General features: G+C 38.4%; 1 protein-coding gene across 3 annotated transcripts in view; it reads right to left on the minus strand.

The window, feature by feature from the left end:
- CATSPERB (cation channel sperm associated auxiliary subunit beta) overlaps window positions 1-13,715 on the minus strand; it is a 107,206-nt gene extending 93,491 nt beyond the window's left edge. Inside the window, exons 1-4 of one of the 3 annotated variants that reach the window (XM_053889706.1) lie at window positions 13,507-13,715; window positions 9,754-9,832; window positions 6,943-7,031; window positions 4,427-4,567 (exon numbers count right to left, since the gene is read on the minus strand). In XM_053889706.1, coding sequence (XP_053745681.1) covers window positions 4,427-4,567; window positions 6,943-7,031; window positions 9,754-9,832 — 309 coding nt within the window. In that variant the 5' untranslated portion in view covers window positions 13,507-13,715. Of the gene's footprint in view, window positions 1-4,426; window positions 4,568-6,359; window positions 6,547-6,942; window positions 7,032-9,753; window positions 9,833-13,506 lie in introns of those variants that run through there. The other 2 variants (XM_019462055.2, XM_053889705.1) reach the window with 2 other exon arrangements.
- Window positions 13,716-14,729: the final 1,014 nt, after the last annotated feature.

A 14,729-nucleotide genomic window follows, 5' to 3' on the forward strand; every position in this document is an offset into this window, starting at 1 on the left:
TGTTCATGGCCACACTTATTTAGCATATTCAACCTTATCTTTAAAAATGAAATTAAACAAGAGCATCTAATGCATATATCTTTTACCCAGAAATTTCACTGTTAGGAATTCTCCTACATTATACTCACATATGTGTGAAATAAAATATATCCAAGGATATTTTTTGGCATTACTTGTAATAGTATAGATTGGAAATAACTAAAATCTTAATAGGGATGTAAAATAGTATAGCCATAAAGTGGAATACCATGCAACCACGCTCAGGTAGCACAAAACTGGGGCATTACTGGCTTGATGTGTCAGAGGACAGAACTTGGTGTTAAAAGAGAACTGGGGAATTGAAAAGGAAAATCCCATGAACAAGGGAACTGCAAGAGTGGTGAGCTAAGAGTTAAATATAAACTCTTCTTGTGCCCTGGGGCAAGACAAGTGCAGAGGAGACTCATGAAGTCCTGGTTAAAATAATCAGCCCTGGGGAATCTGGGTGGCTTAGTCAGTTAAGCATCCAACTTCGGCCCAGGTCATGATCTCACGGTTCATGGGTTCGAGCCCCACGTCGGGGCTCTGTGCTGGCAGCTCAGAGCCTGGAGCCTGCTTCGGATTCTGTGTCTCCCTCTCTCTCTGCCCCTCCCTAGCTCACACTCTGTTCCTCTCTCTCTCTCAAAAATAAATAAACATTAAATAACATTTTTAAAAAGTCAGCCATGGAAGCTTAAAACCTGAGCAAAGATAGCAGCTGCTGAAACCATAGCTAAGACAGTTTACAGTTTGTGTCCAGACAAGAAAGAACCTTTTACACTATAACAACAACAAAAGAGCCCAGAAAATTCTCATAAGAACATAACAGAATCCAGAGCTGCTACAGCTTATTATCTTAAATGTCCAGTTTCAACCAAAATAACAAGACATGAAAAGAAACAGAAACATCTAACTGGTAAAAAAAAAAAAAAAGTTAGATGACAAACTGACCCAGAGTGAGTCAAGAGAGTAGATGAAGACTTCAAAGCAGCTATTACTAATATGTACATAGGCTAGAAGTGCCTGAGTGGCTAAGTCAGTTAAGCATCCAACTCTTGATTTTGCCTCAGGTCATGACCCCGGGTGTGGGGTCGAGTCTCATGTCATGCTACGCACTGAGCATAAAGCCTGCTTAAGATTCTCTCTCTCTCTCTTTCTCTTTTTCTCTCTCTCTGCCTCTCTCCCCTGCCAGTGCTGTCTCTCTAACATAAAATTTTTTAATGTACATAGGCTTAAAGAAAATGTCCTAGTGAAAGAATGGATAGGGAATCCTAGCACATGAGTGAAAAATATAACAATAAGACCAGATGAAAATAATGAGGCTGCAAAGTATAATAACTGAAATAAAATATTTAGTAGATGAGCAGATTGGAGATGATAAAAAAAAGAATCAGTAAACTTAGAGATACAGCAGTTAAAATTATCCATTCTGAAAAAGGGGGGAAATGATTAGAGAAAAATGAACAGAGCCTTAGATATCCGTGAGATAATGCACATAATTAGAATCTCATGAAGAAAACAGACAAAGGAGCAGAACATATTTTTTCAGAGAAATAGTAGCTGAAGACTTCACAAATTTGGTAAATTTATAATCCAAGAAGCCCATAGAAACCCAATCAGAGTCAATACAAAGAGAAAATCTTAAAAGCATCCAGAGAAAAATGACACATTACATATAGGGGACAAATAAAGAAGATGTGGTATATATATGTGTATATATATATATGTATATATATGTGTATATATATATGTGTGTATATATATACATATATATACGTATATATATATATGTATATATATGTGTATATATATATGTGTGTATATATATACATATATATACGTATATATATATATGTATATATATATATATACGTATATATACATACATATACATATATACACATACACATACACATACATATACATATATACATATATATATACATACATACATACACACACACACAACGGAATACTACTGGGCGATGAAAAAGAATGAGATCTTGCCATTTGCAACAACGTGGATGGAACTAGAGGGTATTATGCTAAGCGAAATAAGTCAGTCAGAGAAAGATAAATATCATATGATGTCACTCCTATGTGGAATTTGAGAAACTCAACAGTGGAACATAGGGAAAGGGAAGGAAAAATAAGATAAAAACAGAGAGGGAGGACAACCATAAGAGACTCTTAAATACAGAGAACAAACTGAGGGTTGCTGGAGGGGAGGTGGGTGAGGGGGTGGGTTAAATGGGTGATGGGCATTAAGGAGGGCACTTTTCTGGATGAGCACTGGGCGTCATATGTAAGAGATGAACCACTAGGTTCTACCCTGAAGCCAAGACTACAGTTTGTTAACTAACTTGAATTTAAGTTAAGAAAGAAATGAAGTAGGACACATCCTACCACATGGATGAAGCTTGGAGACGTTACACTAACTGACAGAAGCCAGTCACAAAGAACTAAATGTTGTATGATTTCATTTACATGAGATGTTCAGAAGAAGCGAATCTACAACACATGGGTGTAGTTTAGTGGTTACCTGCATCTGAAGAGCAGAGGATGTGCTGGGGAGTTCACAGGGATGGGCTGTCCTTCTGTGGTGATGAAGATGTTATAAAATTAGACAGTAGTGATTTTTGCACACTCTCTGAATATACTACACACCATTTAACTGTGCACTTTAAATAGGTGAATTGTATGGTATGCAATTATATCTTAACAAAGTTGTTATCCCCGAAAAAATGAGGGGGAATGAAGACATTTTCAAGGGGATGAAACTCCCGGAGAATTCACTGCCCATAGACCTGTACTGTAAGAAATGATACCTCAACTCCCCCAAAAGCAAATAATCTAGTGAAGAGACAAGCAGAAGACATGAATAGACACTTTTGCAAAGAAGACATCCAGATGGCTAACACACACATCACTCATCATCAGGGAAACACAAATCAAAACCACAATGAGATACCACCTCATGCCGGTCAGAGTGGCTAAAATTAACAACTCAGGAAACAACAGATATTGGCAAGGATGCAGAGAAGGAGAACCCTTTTGCACGGCTGGTGGGAATGCAAACTGGTGCAGCCACTACCCTAGGACCCAGCAATTGCACTACTAGGTATTTATCCAAAGGCAACAAAATGCTGATTCAAAGGGGCACGTGCACCCCAATGTTTATAGCAGCACAATTGACAATAGCCAAATTATGGAAAGAGCCCAAATGCCCATGACTGATGAATGGGTAAAGAAGATGTTGTATACAGACCCGATGGAATATTACTTGGCGATAAAAAAAGAATGAAATCTTGCCATTTGCAATAATATGGATGCAACTAGAATGTGTTATGCTAGGCAAAATAAATCAGTCAGAGAAAGACAGCTATCATATGATTTCACTCATATGTGGAATTTAAGAAACAAAATAGATGAATATAGAAGAAGGGAAGCAAAAATAAGATAAAAACAGAGAGGGAGACAAACCATAAGAGACTCTTAATTACAGAGAACAAACTGAGGGTTGCTGGTGGGGTGTTGGGTGCAGGGAGGGGCTAAATGGGTGATGGGAATTAGGGAGGGCACTTTTTATGGGATGCCTGGGTGGCTCAGTCAGTTGAGCATCCGACTTCAGCTCAGGTCATGATGTCACAGTTCGCGAGCTTGAGCCCCACCTCAGGCTCTGTCCTGACAGCTCAGGGCCTGAAACCTGCTTCGGATTCTGTGTCTCCCTCTCTCTCTGCCCCTCCCCTGCTCGTACTCTTTCTCTCTCTCAAAAAAAAAAAAAAATAAATAAACATTAAAAAAAATTTAATAAAAAAAAAAGAAGGGCACTTGTTGGGAGGAGAACTGGATGTTATATGTAAGTGATGAATCACTAAATTCTATTCCTGAAATCATCATTACACTATATGTTAACTAACTTGGATTTAAATTTTAAAAAATTAAAAAAATAAATAAACACTTCAAATATATTTGTAATGATGTGGGAAGGGATGTCCAGAATTTACAAATTTATTTGCTACCCAAAGGAAAGTGCTGGCATGAATATTTTGAATGAGACAAGGAATAAACCATTTTCTCTGAAAAAATTAATAAAATAAAATAAAATATTAAAGAAAAGAAATGATAATAATTCTTTGGGCTGAAAAAATAGCCCAAACTTATATCTCTGCAAAAAAAATGAAGAGTGGTGGAAATCATTAATACATAGGTAAATAGTAAAAAAAAAAAATGTATTTTTTCTTTAATTTCTTAAAAATTGTTTAAAGCAAAACATGTAACACTGTACTGTTAGGTTTAAAACATATATAAATGTGATCTTATGGGCTAGCTATTTAAAAAAACACATCCTACAAGAGAGAGTATGCTTCTCATTAATAATATAAAGAATAAAATAAAGTGTCATTACCAAAGTTAAGTTAAAGTGGAAGATGCCTGTATATGTACTATTTATAATTTCCAAGCTGGGAGCGAGTCCTCCTGATGTGAACACACCTAGAAATTCCTGCGAAGTATGCCCACTTTCAGATAGTAAAAAACACTGGATTTTCTGTAGGAAAGAGAAGGGGTGGAAAGTAATGACAATTTGATGGCGAGAAGCATCTCTTACATTAATTTAAAAAGGAGAGGTAATCTATGAATCGTCTATGCTGCTAAAGACATCTATCTGTAGTAATTTTCGTCTCTAACCAGGAAAAAAAAATCTATTTTGAAAAAGCACACTTCTAGAACTTAGTAACCTATCATACTAGTGTCATAATAGGTTGAAACCTCAACCATATGGTAATCTTTTCTGTAAAAAGAATGGACATAAAGTTATTACATTTAATAAATATAGAATCAAAGCCACATGCCCATCACATGTAGAAATCCCTGTTTTATTAAAATCATTATTTTGTGCTTAAATTTTACAAGGAGCAAATGTATAAAGGAAAACTCATTTTAGTGTATTTTTATTGCTGTTTCTCAGTTTTGAGAAGGTGTATGAAAATGCAGCAACTGGGGCACTGGGTGGCTCAGTCAGTTAAGCATCTGACTTCAGCTCAGGCCATGATCTCACAGTTTGTGAGTTCGAGCCCCGCATCAGGCTCTCTGCTGTCAGCATGGAGCCCACTTCGGATCCTATTGTCCCCCTTTCTCTCTGCCCCTCCCCTGCTCTCTCTCTCTCAAAAATAAGTAAAATAACATAAAAAAAAAAAGAAAATGCAGCAATCACAAATGAAAACCAACACAAGATAGATGCTAACAACTTCACCTCATTTAGTTCTCCTAATAGTTAAGACCACTTTGGGCAAGTTGCCTGAGTTTCAGTTTCCCTATCTACAAAATAGGGAAACATATTCATCCCAAAAACGTTTTCTGAGCTCTTACCACAGATCAGGCAGTGTTGTAGGGGCTGGGGAAGCAGAACTGCTCAAAACAGACAAAAAGCCCTGCTCTCAAGGAACTTAGGTTCTAATGGAGATTGGAAGACAGATGAAGACAAACACCTTTTCCCTGTCTTGTCACTGATTTACAAGTTATTGCCCTTTGTTAAGATGGCATATAAGCCCCAAATTCTAACCACCCTTTTGAATTACTCACCACTGAGTTCTCCTGTGGCTATACATACTGCATGTGTCAGTAAAGTCTGGGTTTTTCTCCTGTTAATCTGTCTTTTGTCCATTTATTTTACAGGCCCCAGGTACAGAACCTAAGAGGGTAGGTCCAGTACTCCTCTACTTATCTTCAGTACTCATCTTACAGAAGATTAAAGGTCGTAATGAACATAACACGCTTTGAAAAATGCCTGACACATACAAACATTTTATAAATGTTAGGTTTTACTTCTACTAATATATTCTAGAACTACTATATGACAACTCTCTAAAAAGTAGGTGATAATTAAGTTCCTTTTTAAGAGGACAAAACTAGGGATTAGAGGGGTTAGGTAACCTGCTCCAGGGCATGACAGACCATGTATGTCTGTGTATAACTCCAAGATTTGACCCCAGCTCTGAAGGTTTTTCTTCCTCTAACATCCATTTTTTGCCCCATAAGTAATCACAAAGAGGAAAGGCATTTTTGACTCAAGGGGCATGCCCTTCGCAACAGTTGTGAATAAAAGACTTAAATACATGTCTGGCATATCAGGAAAGAACTGGGAACTAAGTCAAAAAAGACTTTGGGAAAAATGTATTTGTCCTTGTGGGGTGTTATATTTATCATAGACTTTCAAACAATCTGTACATTTTTTCTTAACTTAGGTTTTTGTTAGCATTTGCTGCATGGCTATCTTATTTTGATGTGTGTGTGTGTTTAAATGCCATTATATGAAATGAAGAAATCAAGTGATCCCTTACCCCAAATGACATCTGCAATGTGGTACTTGTTCTAAAAGAGAAAGATTCTTTCTCTAGGTCACGTGAAGTAAATTTCTCTAACAGGCTGTATCTGTCAAACTTCAAAAGAACAAATCAGATCTATAAAAAATAAAAATCATTACAGCCCACCTTTTAAAAAGGGAAGGAGGGAGCCATTCAGTCAGCTAAGCATCCAGCTTTTGATTTTGGGTCAGCTTGTGATCTAACAGTTCATGAGTTCAAGTCCCGAGTTGGGCTCTGTGCCAATGGTGCAGAGTCTGCTTGAGAATGTCTCTCTCTCTCTCTCTCTCAAAATAAACTTAAAAAAATAAAATAAAAAGGGAAGGAGAAGGTATCTTAAAAAAAAGAAAAAGAAAAAACAACCCAGGATGTTCAATGGCTAAATGCAATATTTCACTTGATACAAATGGAATGGAATAGAAAAGATTATTATTTACGTAGAATTTTACCTCCCCAAGTCTGAACATAGTAGAAGGTATTTGAAAAAGTACAGTGTTAGTGGTTTTACACGTGGAGCTAAAAAGAATGTGAGAGGTTGTCACATATTATTAATGGATCTTACCAAGTCATTGGAAGAAAGGTACAGCTTGATTATTTCGTTCTTTGGGGGGATCCCTTCACTGGCACAAGCAAAGCGTTTCTCTATATCACCTAAATAACAACAAGAATACACATACTTTAGGTCGCTGATAGAAGGATTTCCATGAAAAGAATCATATTTTTTAAACTGACAAAATAATTTTAAGGGGGTAAGAATTATAGTTGTATATTTTAAATTCAGAAGTGGCCAAAAACCAGGGTTGGTTTTTTTTTTTTAATTTTTAAAATTTTCAACAAATTTCATTATCCAGATGCAAAATCAACAAGAACACTTTTTACTTGAAGCATTCTTCAGAATACATAAAAAAACATATATGTACACACACACACATGAATATATATATAACTTGAAGCACTCTTCAGAATATATAATATATATATACACATGCACATATGTTATATATATGTTATATATATATAACACAGTATTATATATATATATATAATATATATATATAACACTGTGTTATATATATATATATATATATATATATATATAACACAGTATTATATATAACATTCAATCCAAGAAAAATAGAATACACATTATCCCCAAGTACACACAGAAGAATCCCCTGGTTAAATCACACTAAAAGAGACATCACACATACTACAAATCTAGTAAGACTGAAATCATACCAAGTATATTTTCCAGCCACAATGGTACAAAAGTAAAGATCAACAATAGAACAAAGCTGGAAAATCTGCCATGTAAATATTAAATAGTTCTTGACTCTTCAAGTCTTTGGGGAGCACAGAAAAGGGACAGAAGGCAGAATTTGTATTTTAATAGAGAGCCACAGATAGGTGACTCCTCCCCCAAAAGGGCAGGGGTGGGAGGAAGATCCCTTCTCCTTATCTTGATCTAAAGTGAATCTCTTTGAAAGACAGATACCGTATGTTTTCACTCTTATGTGGATCCTGAGAAACTTAACAGAAACCCATGGAGGAGGGGAAGGAAAAAAAAAAAAGAGGTTAGAGTGGGAGAGAGCCAAAGCATAAGAGACTCTTAAAAACTGAGAACAAATTGAGGGTTGATGGGGGGTGGGGGGGAGGGCAGGGTGGGTGATGGGTATCGAGGAGGGCACCTGTTGGGATGAGCACTGGATGTTGTATGGAAACCAATTTGACAATAAATTTCATATATTGAAAAAAATAATAATAAAGTGAATCTCTTGTAGACAGCAGAGTTGGATCATGTGTTTTTATCCATTCTGACAACCTCCATCACAAGGAGTTTAGACTAAAGCCCCAAATCCCAGCTTGGCATTCCAGTATCTCGTTGACATGAGCCGGTTTCCTACCTTTCCAAAGTATTTTACTTTTTCTAACCCTTCATTCCAGCCAAACAAAACTACACACTTCTCCCCTCACATTATATGATTACCTACCTCCATGACTTTACCATCACTTACCCTGATGTTGTCTTTGTAAAATACTCTTCCCCATGCATGCATAGATAGAGATTACTCATTTTGGGGGCCTGGATTGATTTCTCTCTTTTGTTCAAAGCCTTCCCTGACCACCCCCGACTCAGGTGGAAGTCAACTCTCCCTTCTCTGAAATCTTATAAGTTGGCCTGTGACTCTCCAGTCTTAGAGTATACCCACATGTGTGTTACATATTCTTCAGAAGAACCTAGGAACTGGTACTGGGTCATCCTAGAACTCAAGCAATTCTGCAACAAACCTGTGAACAGAAGACAGACTGAATCCCCCTCTTCATTGTTTGGTCAACAATTTTTTTTTTTTTTTTTTTTGAATCAAGCATCTACTACGTTCTAGCAGATCCAGTCCAAAATGTTAGAGAATCTAAACAATCTGCACAAGTGGAGGTGGATTGTTTCATTCCTTTTACAAAGCATTTCCACCATAAAAGTCCTATTGAGTGATTTAATCCATGTATTAGTTTCAGAAAATAATCTTCAGTCTCAATCTGTTCGCTTTATGATGCAGTTTATAATTCATACCACAGGTAACCATTCATGTAGGAAGAATGAAAAAAATCTATTTAAATAATGAACAATTTTTCAAATATAAAATGCTCCTTAGGGGCGCCTGGATAGCTCAGTTGGTTAAGCGTCCGACTCTTATCTTGGCTCAGGTCATCTCACCGGTTCATGAGTTCAAGCCCTGCATCAGGCTACACACTGTTAGTGCAGAGCCTGCTTGGGATTCTCTCTTTCTCTCTGTCCCTCCCCTGCTCGTTCTCTCTCTCTCTCTCTCTCTCTCTCTCTCACAATAAATAAATAAACTTAAAAAAATGTTTTTAATTAAAAAAATAGGGGCGCCTGGGTAGGTCAGTCGGTTAAGGGTCCGACTTCAGCTCAGGTCACGATCTTGCCGTCCGTGAGTTCGAGCCCCGTGTTGGGCTCTGGGATGACGGCTCAGAGCCTGGAGCCTGCTTCCGATTCTGTGTCTCCTTCTCTCTCTGCCCCTCCCCCGTTCATGCTCTGTCTCTCTCTGTCTCAAAAATAAACGTTAAAAAAATTTTTTTTTAATTAAAAAAATAAAGTGCTCCTCAAACTTTAATATTCTATGACTTATAAATGATGAAACACTATAATAAAGGTCTCTATGTACACAACTTAATAACAATAGATTCACAACATTATTAGAAATCGCTAGACAAGAGTACAACAAATAATACCTGAAAAAAAACTGAGAGGTAAGGCAAAGAGAAGTACCAAGAAACTATTTTAACTGTTAACGAGGAAGGGATGGAAAGGAAAACTCCTACGAGAAAATAGAGAGTAAGAGAGTCTGAAACTTACCTTTATTATATATTATTCCTGATGAAAGGTCAAATATGGTCAGAAGTAAAATTATAATATATAAAAGTGGCAATTCCATCTATCGAAAGAAATGAGAATTATTTCTATTCAGTTGCTCTGAACGTACTTTTTAGTTCCTTTTTCTATAAACAACTACATAGTAAAGAAATCATCTATTCCTTTTAAGTTAAGAATATTTCCCTTTATGTGACAAAACAATGTTAACAGTTGACTAAGCTCTACATTTACTTCCTTGTTGGTATTAAAGATGTTTATAATTACCACAAACTAAAGAGCTGGGGCTCTGGTTTTTCTTCAATGTAGATAACTGTTGGAGAGGTGTGATCAATTCTACAGCTGTATAAAACAGAGCCTGACTTGATAAAGACTCTGAGAAGGCAGAGCTGTACCTTATCTGGTATTTTGACTGCACTGCTCTTGAGAGAGAGAATGCACACGAGCCCTGAGCATCCCTGTATGTCCCCCCGCCCCCGTGTGCCAACACCGCAAAGCCCTGGCCCCTCTTTACCCAGGCCTTTTCTCAGAGTCGTGTTTGTGGCAAGAATCCTTGAGGAACAAGGTAACATCCCCCTTGGGCAAGAGCAGGCTTGTTTCCATGGTGAATCTCCCAGGCTCGGTGTTCTCCTCCTGTAATACACCCCGCTATGTGTGTAAGCAAGCATCTGTTGACGGGCTGAAATGTGTCCCCTAAAAACTTATATGTTGAAGCCCTAACCCCCAGGGCTTCAGAATGCAGTTGTGGCTGGAGATAGGGTCTTTATTCAAGAGTGATTAAGTTAAAGTGAAATCATTAGGGTGGGCCCTGATCCAGTGTGACTAGTGTCCTTATAAGAGGAAATTTGGACACAGATATGCACAAAGGGAAGATGATGTGAAGACCCAGGGAAAAGATGACCAAGGAGAGGAGCCTGGAACAGATCCTTCCTTCTTGGCCCTCAGAAGGAACCAACCCAGCTAACACCTTGAACTTAGACATTAAGCCTTCAGAAGTGTGAGTCACTTCTATTGTTTAAGCCAACTAGTCTGTGGCATTTTGTTACTGTAGCCTTAGTATGCTAATGAAGCTTCCATGATGGATATCTACTCCATGGGATTTGGGGGGCATGGAGACTGGGAGTGAACATCATGCTGACACTCTGGCTACTGCTTTTGCTGTTAGTGATGAAGTCCTTTGTCTCTGACCTAGGAGTCTTGTGTCTTTTGCCAGCATCCAAGAAACAGTAACAGATTGACTTGCCAGACGCAGGTAAAGCATAATCCAGATCCTGTGTGGTTCCTGACATCTGCTGAGTAAATTAAATTTCACTGATGTTTTTCCTCCCTTAAAATTGGTTTGCTTGATTCAATACATTTAATCAACAATATAACATTCAAACATTCATCGGATTTTTAAATTCATCATCTTTATCACATGGTTGGGGAGAACTGTGGGTTTTTTTAAGTGGTTTTTTTTTTTTTTTTTTTTTTGGTCATCTGAGAAAACAACTTGTTTTCACAAACTGACACAAAACAGATGAATTAGTGTCCTTCTGTTTCTCTTCTCTCACTCTCTTTGTCCAGAAACATTTTGTTGTTAAGTTTTAGTGCAGCTCACCTCCAGCCAAAGAAAATCTTTTCAGATAGTCAGTTGCTCTGAATTTGCTTACAATTGTAATCTTTTTTAAAAATTTTAAATATTCATTTATTTTTGAGACAGACAGAGCAAGCAGGGGAGGGGCAGAGAGAGAGAGAGGGAGACACAGAATCCGAAGCAAGCTCCAGGCTCTGAGCTGTCACCATAGAGCCCGATGTGGGGCTCAAACTCACGGACTGTGAGATCATGACCTGAGCCAAAGTCAGACACTTAACCAACTGAACCACCCAGGCGCCCCGTAATCAATTTAATCACAGAAGAAACCCTGCAGAGGTGGAGCTCAAGGTTGCATTCAAAAACAGTAGATCACAGTTTTGAAGTGCAGCACAGATTAAAAACCACAGATGTACCATTTATATAAGACACACACCGATTGTCTCTTAAACTACATATTGACTCCTTATGAACATTATTTTTTTTTAATCATGTAGTGCATCTAGGACAGTCAGTTGCCTAATTCACACAACCCTGAAAAGTTATTCAGCATGGTGAAACTGTATCAGCATGGTGCTATGTGCCATTATATTTGTGGTGTAGGAATGAATTTAACATTAAATGGAGAAGTCATCACAGTCACTTTGAAAATAGTGCCTTAGGGTCACCTGGGCGGCTCCATCATTTCAGCGGCTCACTCTTGGTTTCGGCTCAGATCATGATCTCACAGTTCGTGGGTTTGAGCCCCGTGTCAGCCTCTACACTGACAGCATGGAGATTGCTTGGGATTCTCCCTCTCCCTCTCCCTCTGCCCCTCCCGCTCTCTCTCTCTCTCTCTCTCTCTCTCTTGCTCTCTCAAAAAAAATAAACAAAAAAAAAAAAAAAGAAAGAAAAAGAAAATAGTGCCTTTGCCAGGAAAATCTTGTATTATTTTGCTCAATATTCACATTAAATGACATAACACCAGTACCAGAACCCATTAGTTCTTCTCCTCCTTAAAAAACTGACTGAAATCTATTATGCCCCGGGGCTCCAGACAGATGCTGTTATTACGTTATCCTCAGACTTGTCCCAGTTCAGTTCTCTCAAATAAATATAAAAAGTTCTCTAATTTCATTTGAGTGGATTTGGTTGTATCTATCTTTGACCAAAGAACTAAAAACCTACTTTGAAAGGCTTTTAAGTGCTTTCATTAAGGAAAGGAAAGCCAAGAGAGCATAACTGAAGAGAGAGACAGCTGAGGAAGGACCTCTGGGCCCTCTGTGACTTTGCTAGTGGCTGCATGTTCCCTTGTGCTAGTAATTCAGCCCATATTTATTCTTTTTTACACTTAGAGATGGAATGTATTTTAGAGTTAATATATGAGACACGAAGTTACATGTCTAAAGCCCATTACTAGCTAGTAACATGTTGGGCATAGAACCAAGACCTCCTGATTCAAAAGATTTAGTCAGCACACAGAGACGCCACAAAACGAGAATTTAAAAACAGAAAGCTATTAAGTACATGATTAGATCTGACCTCTTACTGAAACTGCTACATGTGCCCACCGAGATTCTGCTCCATACGTTCATTAGTCTCCTTTCCTCCTTCTTCAGCATTACAACTTTCTTCAATGTAGTCCTACCTCCTCTCGACCACCATCTTACGGCTACAGAAAAAGCACTGACGTTGACTTCAGATCGGCTCTGCCCGTTTGGGATGTCTGATCTTTGGAAAGCTACTTCACTCCTTCAATTCAGTAAACCAGGTATAACAGCCACTTCGCAGGGTTGTTGTGAGAACTGAATGAATGATGCACTTCAGGCTTTCAGCAGCTGCTTTACCCAGGCTACACCATGGATAAACACCAGCTCTGAATCCGTGTCTTGACGTCCGGAAGCAATTTCTTTGTCTTCATCCCACTCCTGACTCACTCTTTCAGCCGTTAAATTACCTCCAGTTTTCAATCCCGTCTAACTATTATGAGCTTTATCTAATGGTCAGATGTGAGTCACAAAGCTGGGTATTTTCTATTCTCTGGCGCCAAATAAACGCTGGGAATTGTCCTAAAGAATGAAGTTGCATTTCCCACCATCTGATTCCTTTTAAGTCACTCCGTTATAGAAGAGTGATTACGTTATCAGTGTGAACAATAGTAGGGCTCTCATTTTACTATTTCTTACCGTGACTGCTTCCTAAGAGTAGATGCCTGATCACTTGCCCCTTTCTTTGTTGTGTTTTCCCAAGCTTTCTTCCATTCAGGCTCAGAAAGAAGACTCGGGTCCAAATTTTCAGTTTACTGGTTTAATGGTCCACTTAACTTTAGTAACAGCCAATCAGCTGCTACCAAGTACAGAAGTGGGCTTGGAAAATCTAAAGGCTAGGCAGTTAGAATTTCCAATTAACTGCCTCTTTCAGAGAACCAAAGGTGATCTTCTTTAAAAATTTTAAGAGGGGGAGTTTCACCAAACCTACCATGTTCCATCCAGGAAGGTTCAGAAACCTACAAATGACCATTCTCAAAGTCCGCAAATCATCGTGGGACTACTGAGTGCCTGGGCAAAAGCATGAATGCTAAAAGGAAATGCTAACTACATACAGTGAGGTTTAAGAGAAGAAAATCTGTCAAAGAGAGCTTCATAATTATGTCTTAAAGAAATATCGGGACTTTTAGAAGAGGAGAGACAACCTTGTTGATGGGGTAAACAAGATAAATAAATACACAAAGCACAAAGATGGGAATGAGCTGTGTATGCCTGGGAATCAGCAAAACCAAGTGAGATACCAAGCTGTTCTCCAGACTCATGGTTCTGTGAATGGCCTTGGTCTTGCTGATTATATCCACTTAGGGTGCCTTTGGCTACTGAGCCCAGACTGAACCTCTCTGATTTACTAAGTATCCTGACAAGTCATGAATGGTCACCGGGACTAGCCATTTTTTTAGTAAGGATAATAAAACCTGTTTTACACTCATGCTCTCCTTCAGACATCCTTTTCCATGGCCAGGTAGAACCCGCTAGTTTAATCTATTCCTGGAAGAGCCTGTGTAAGAAACACCTTTCTCTTAACTTTCCCACTGACCTAAAGAAGAAAGTTACTCCTCAATCTGAAATAATGAGGAGAACTCAACAAAACGTTTCTTCTGTAACAAGAAGTTAGTTATCAGAAACCTGGGACTCCTTTTTGCTGCTGGTTTCTGACTACGGAAGGTGACGAGGGTTTTGTATTTTCAGTCTCTGTGGCAACACTGTGGTTGCTGCTTGCCCACACTGCATCAAAATAGGAATGCCTGAGCAGTGTTGAAGGCGCACACTGAGGGCTCTCAAGAAAATTATGAAGCAGCAGGTGACATGGCCCTCTTTTCCCCCAGCAACACCTTTGTTTCCCTTCTTCATTTGCCCCCATG

The sequence above is a fragment of the Panthera pardus genome, unplaced genomic scaffold (genome assembly GCF_024362965.1).
Source record: "Panthera pardus isolate Hobbes unplaced genomic scaffold, ASM2436296v1 HiC_scaffold_24, whole genome shotgun sequence".
NCBI classification, from domain to species: Eukaryota; Metazoa; Chordata; class Mammalia; order Carnivora; family Felidae; genus Panthera; species Panthera pardus.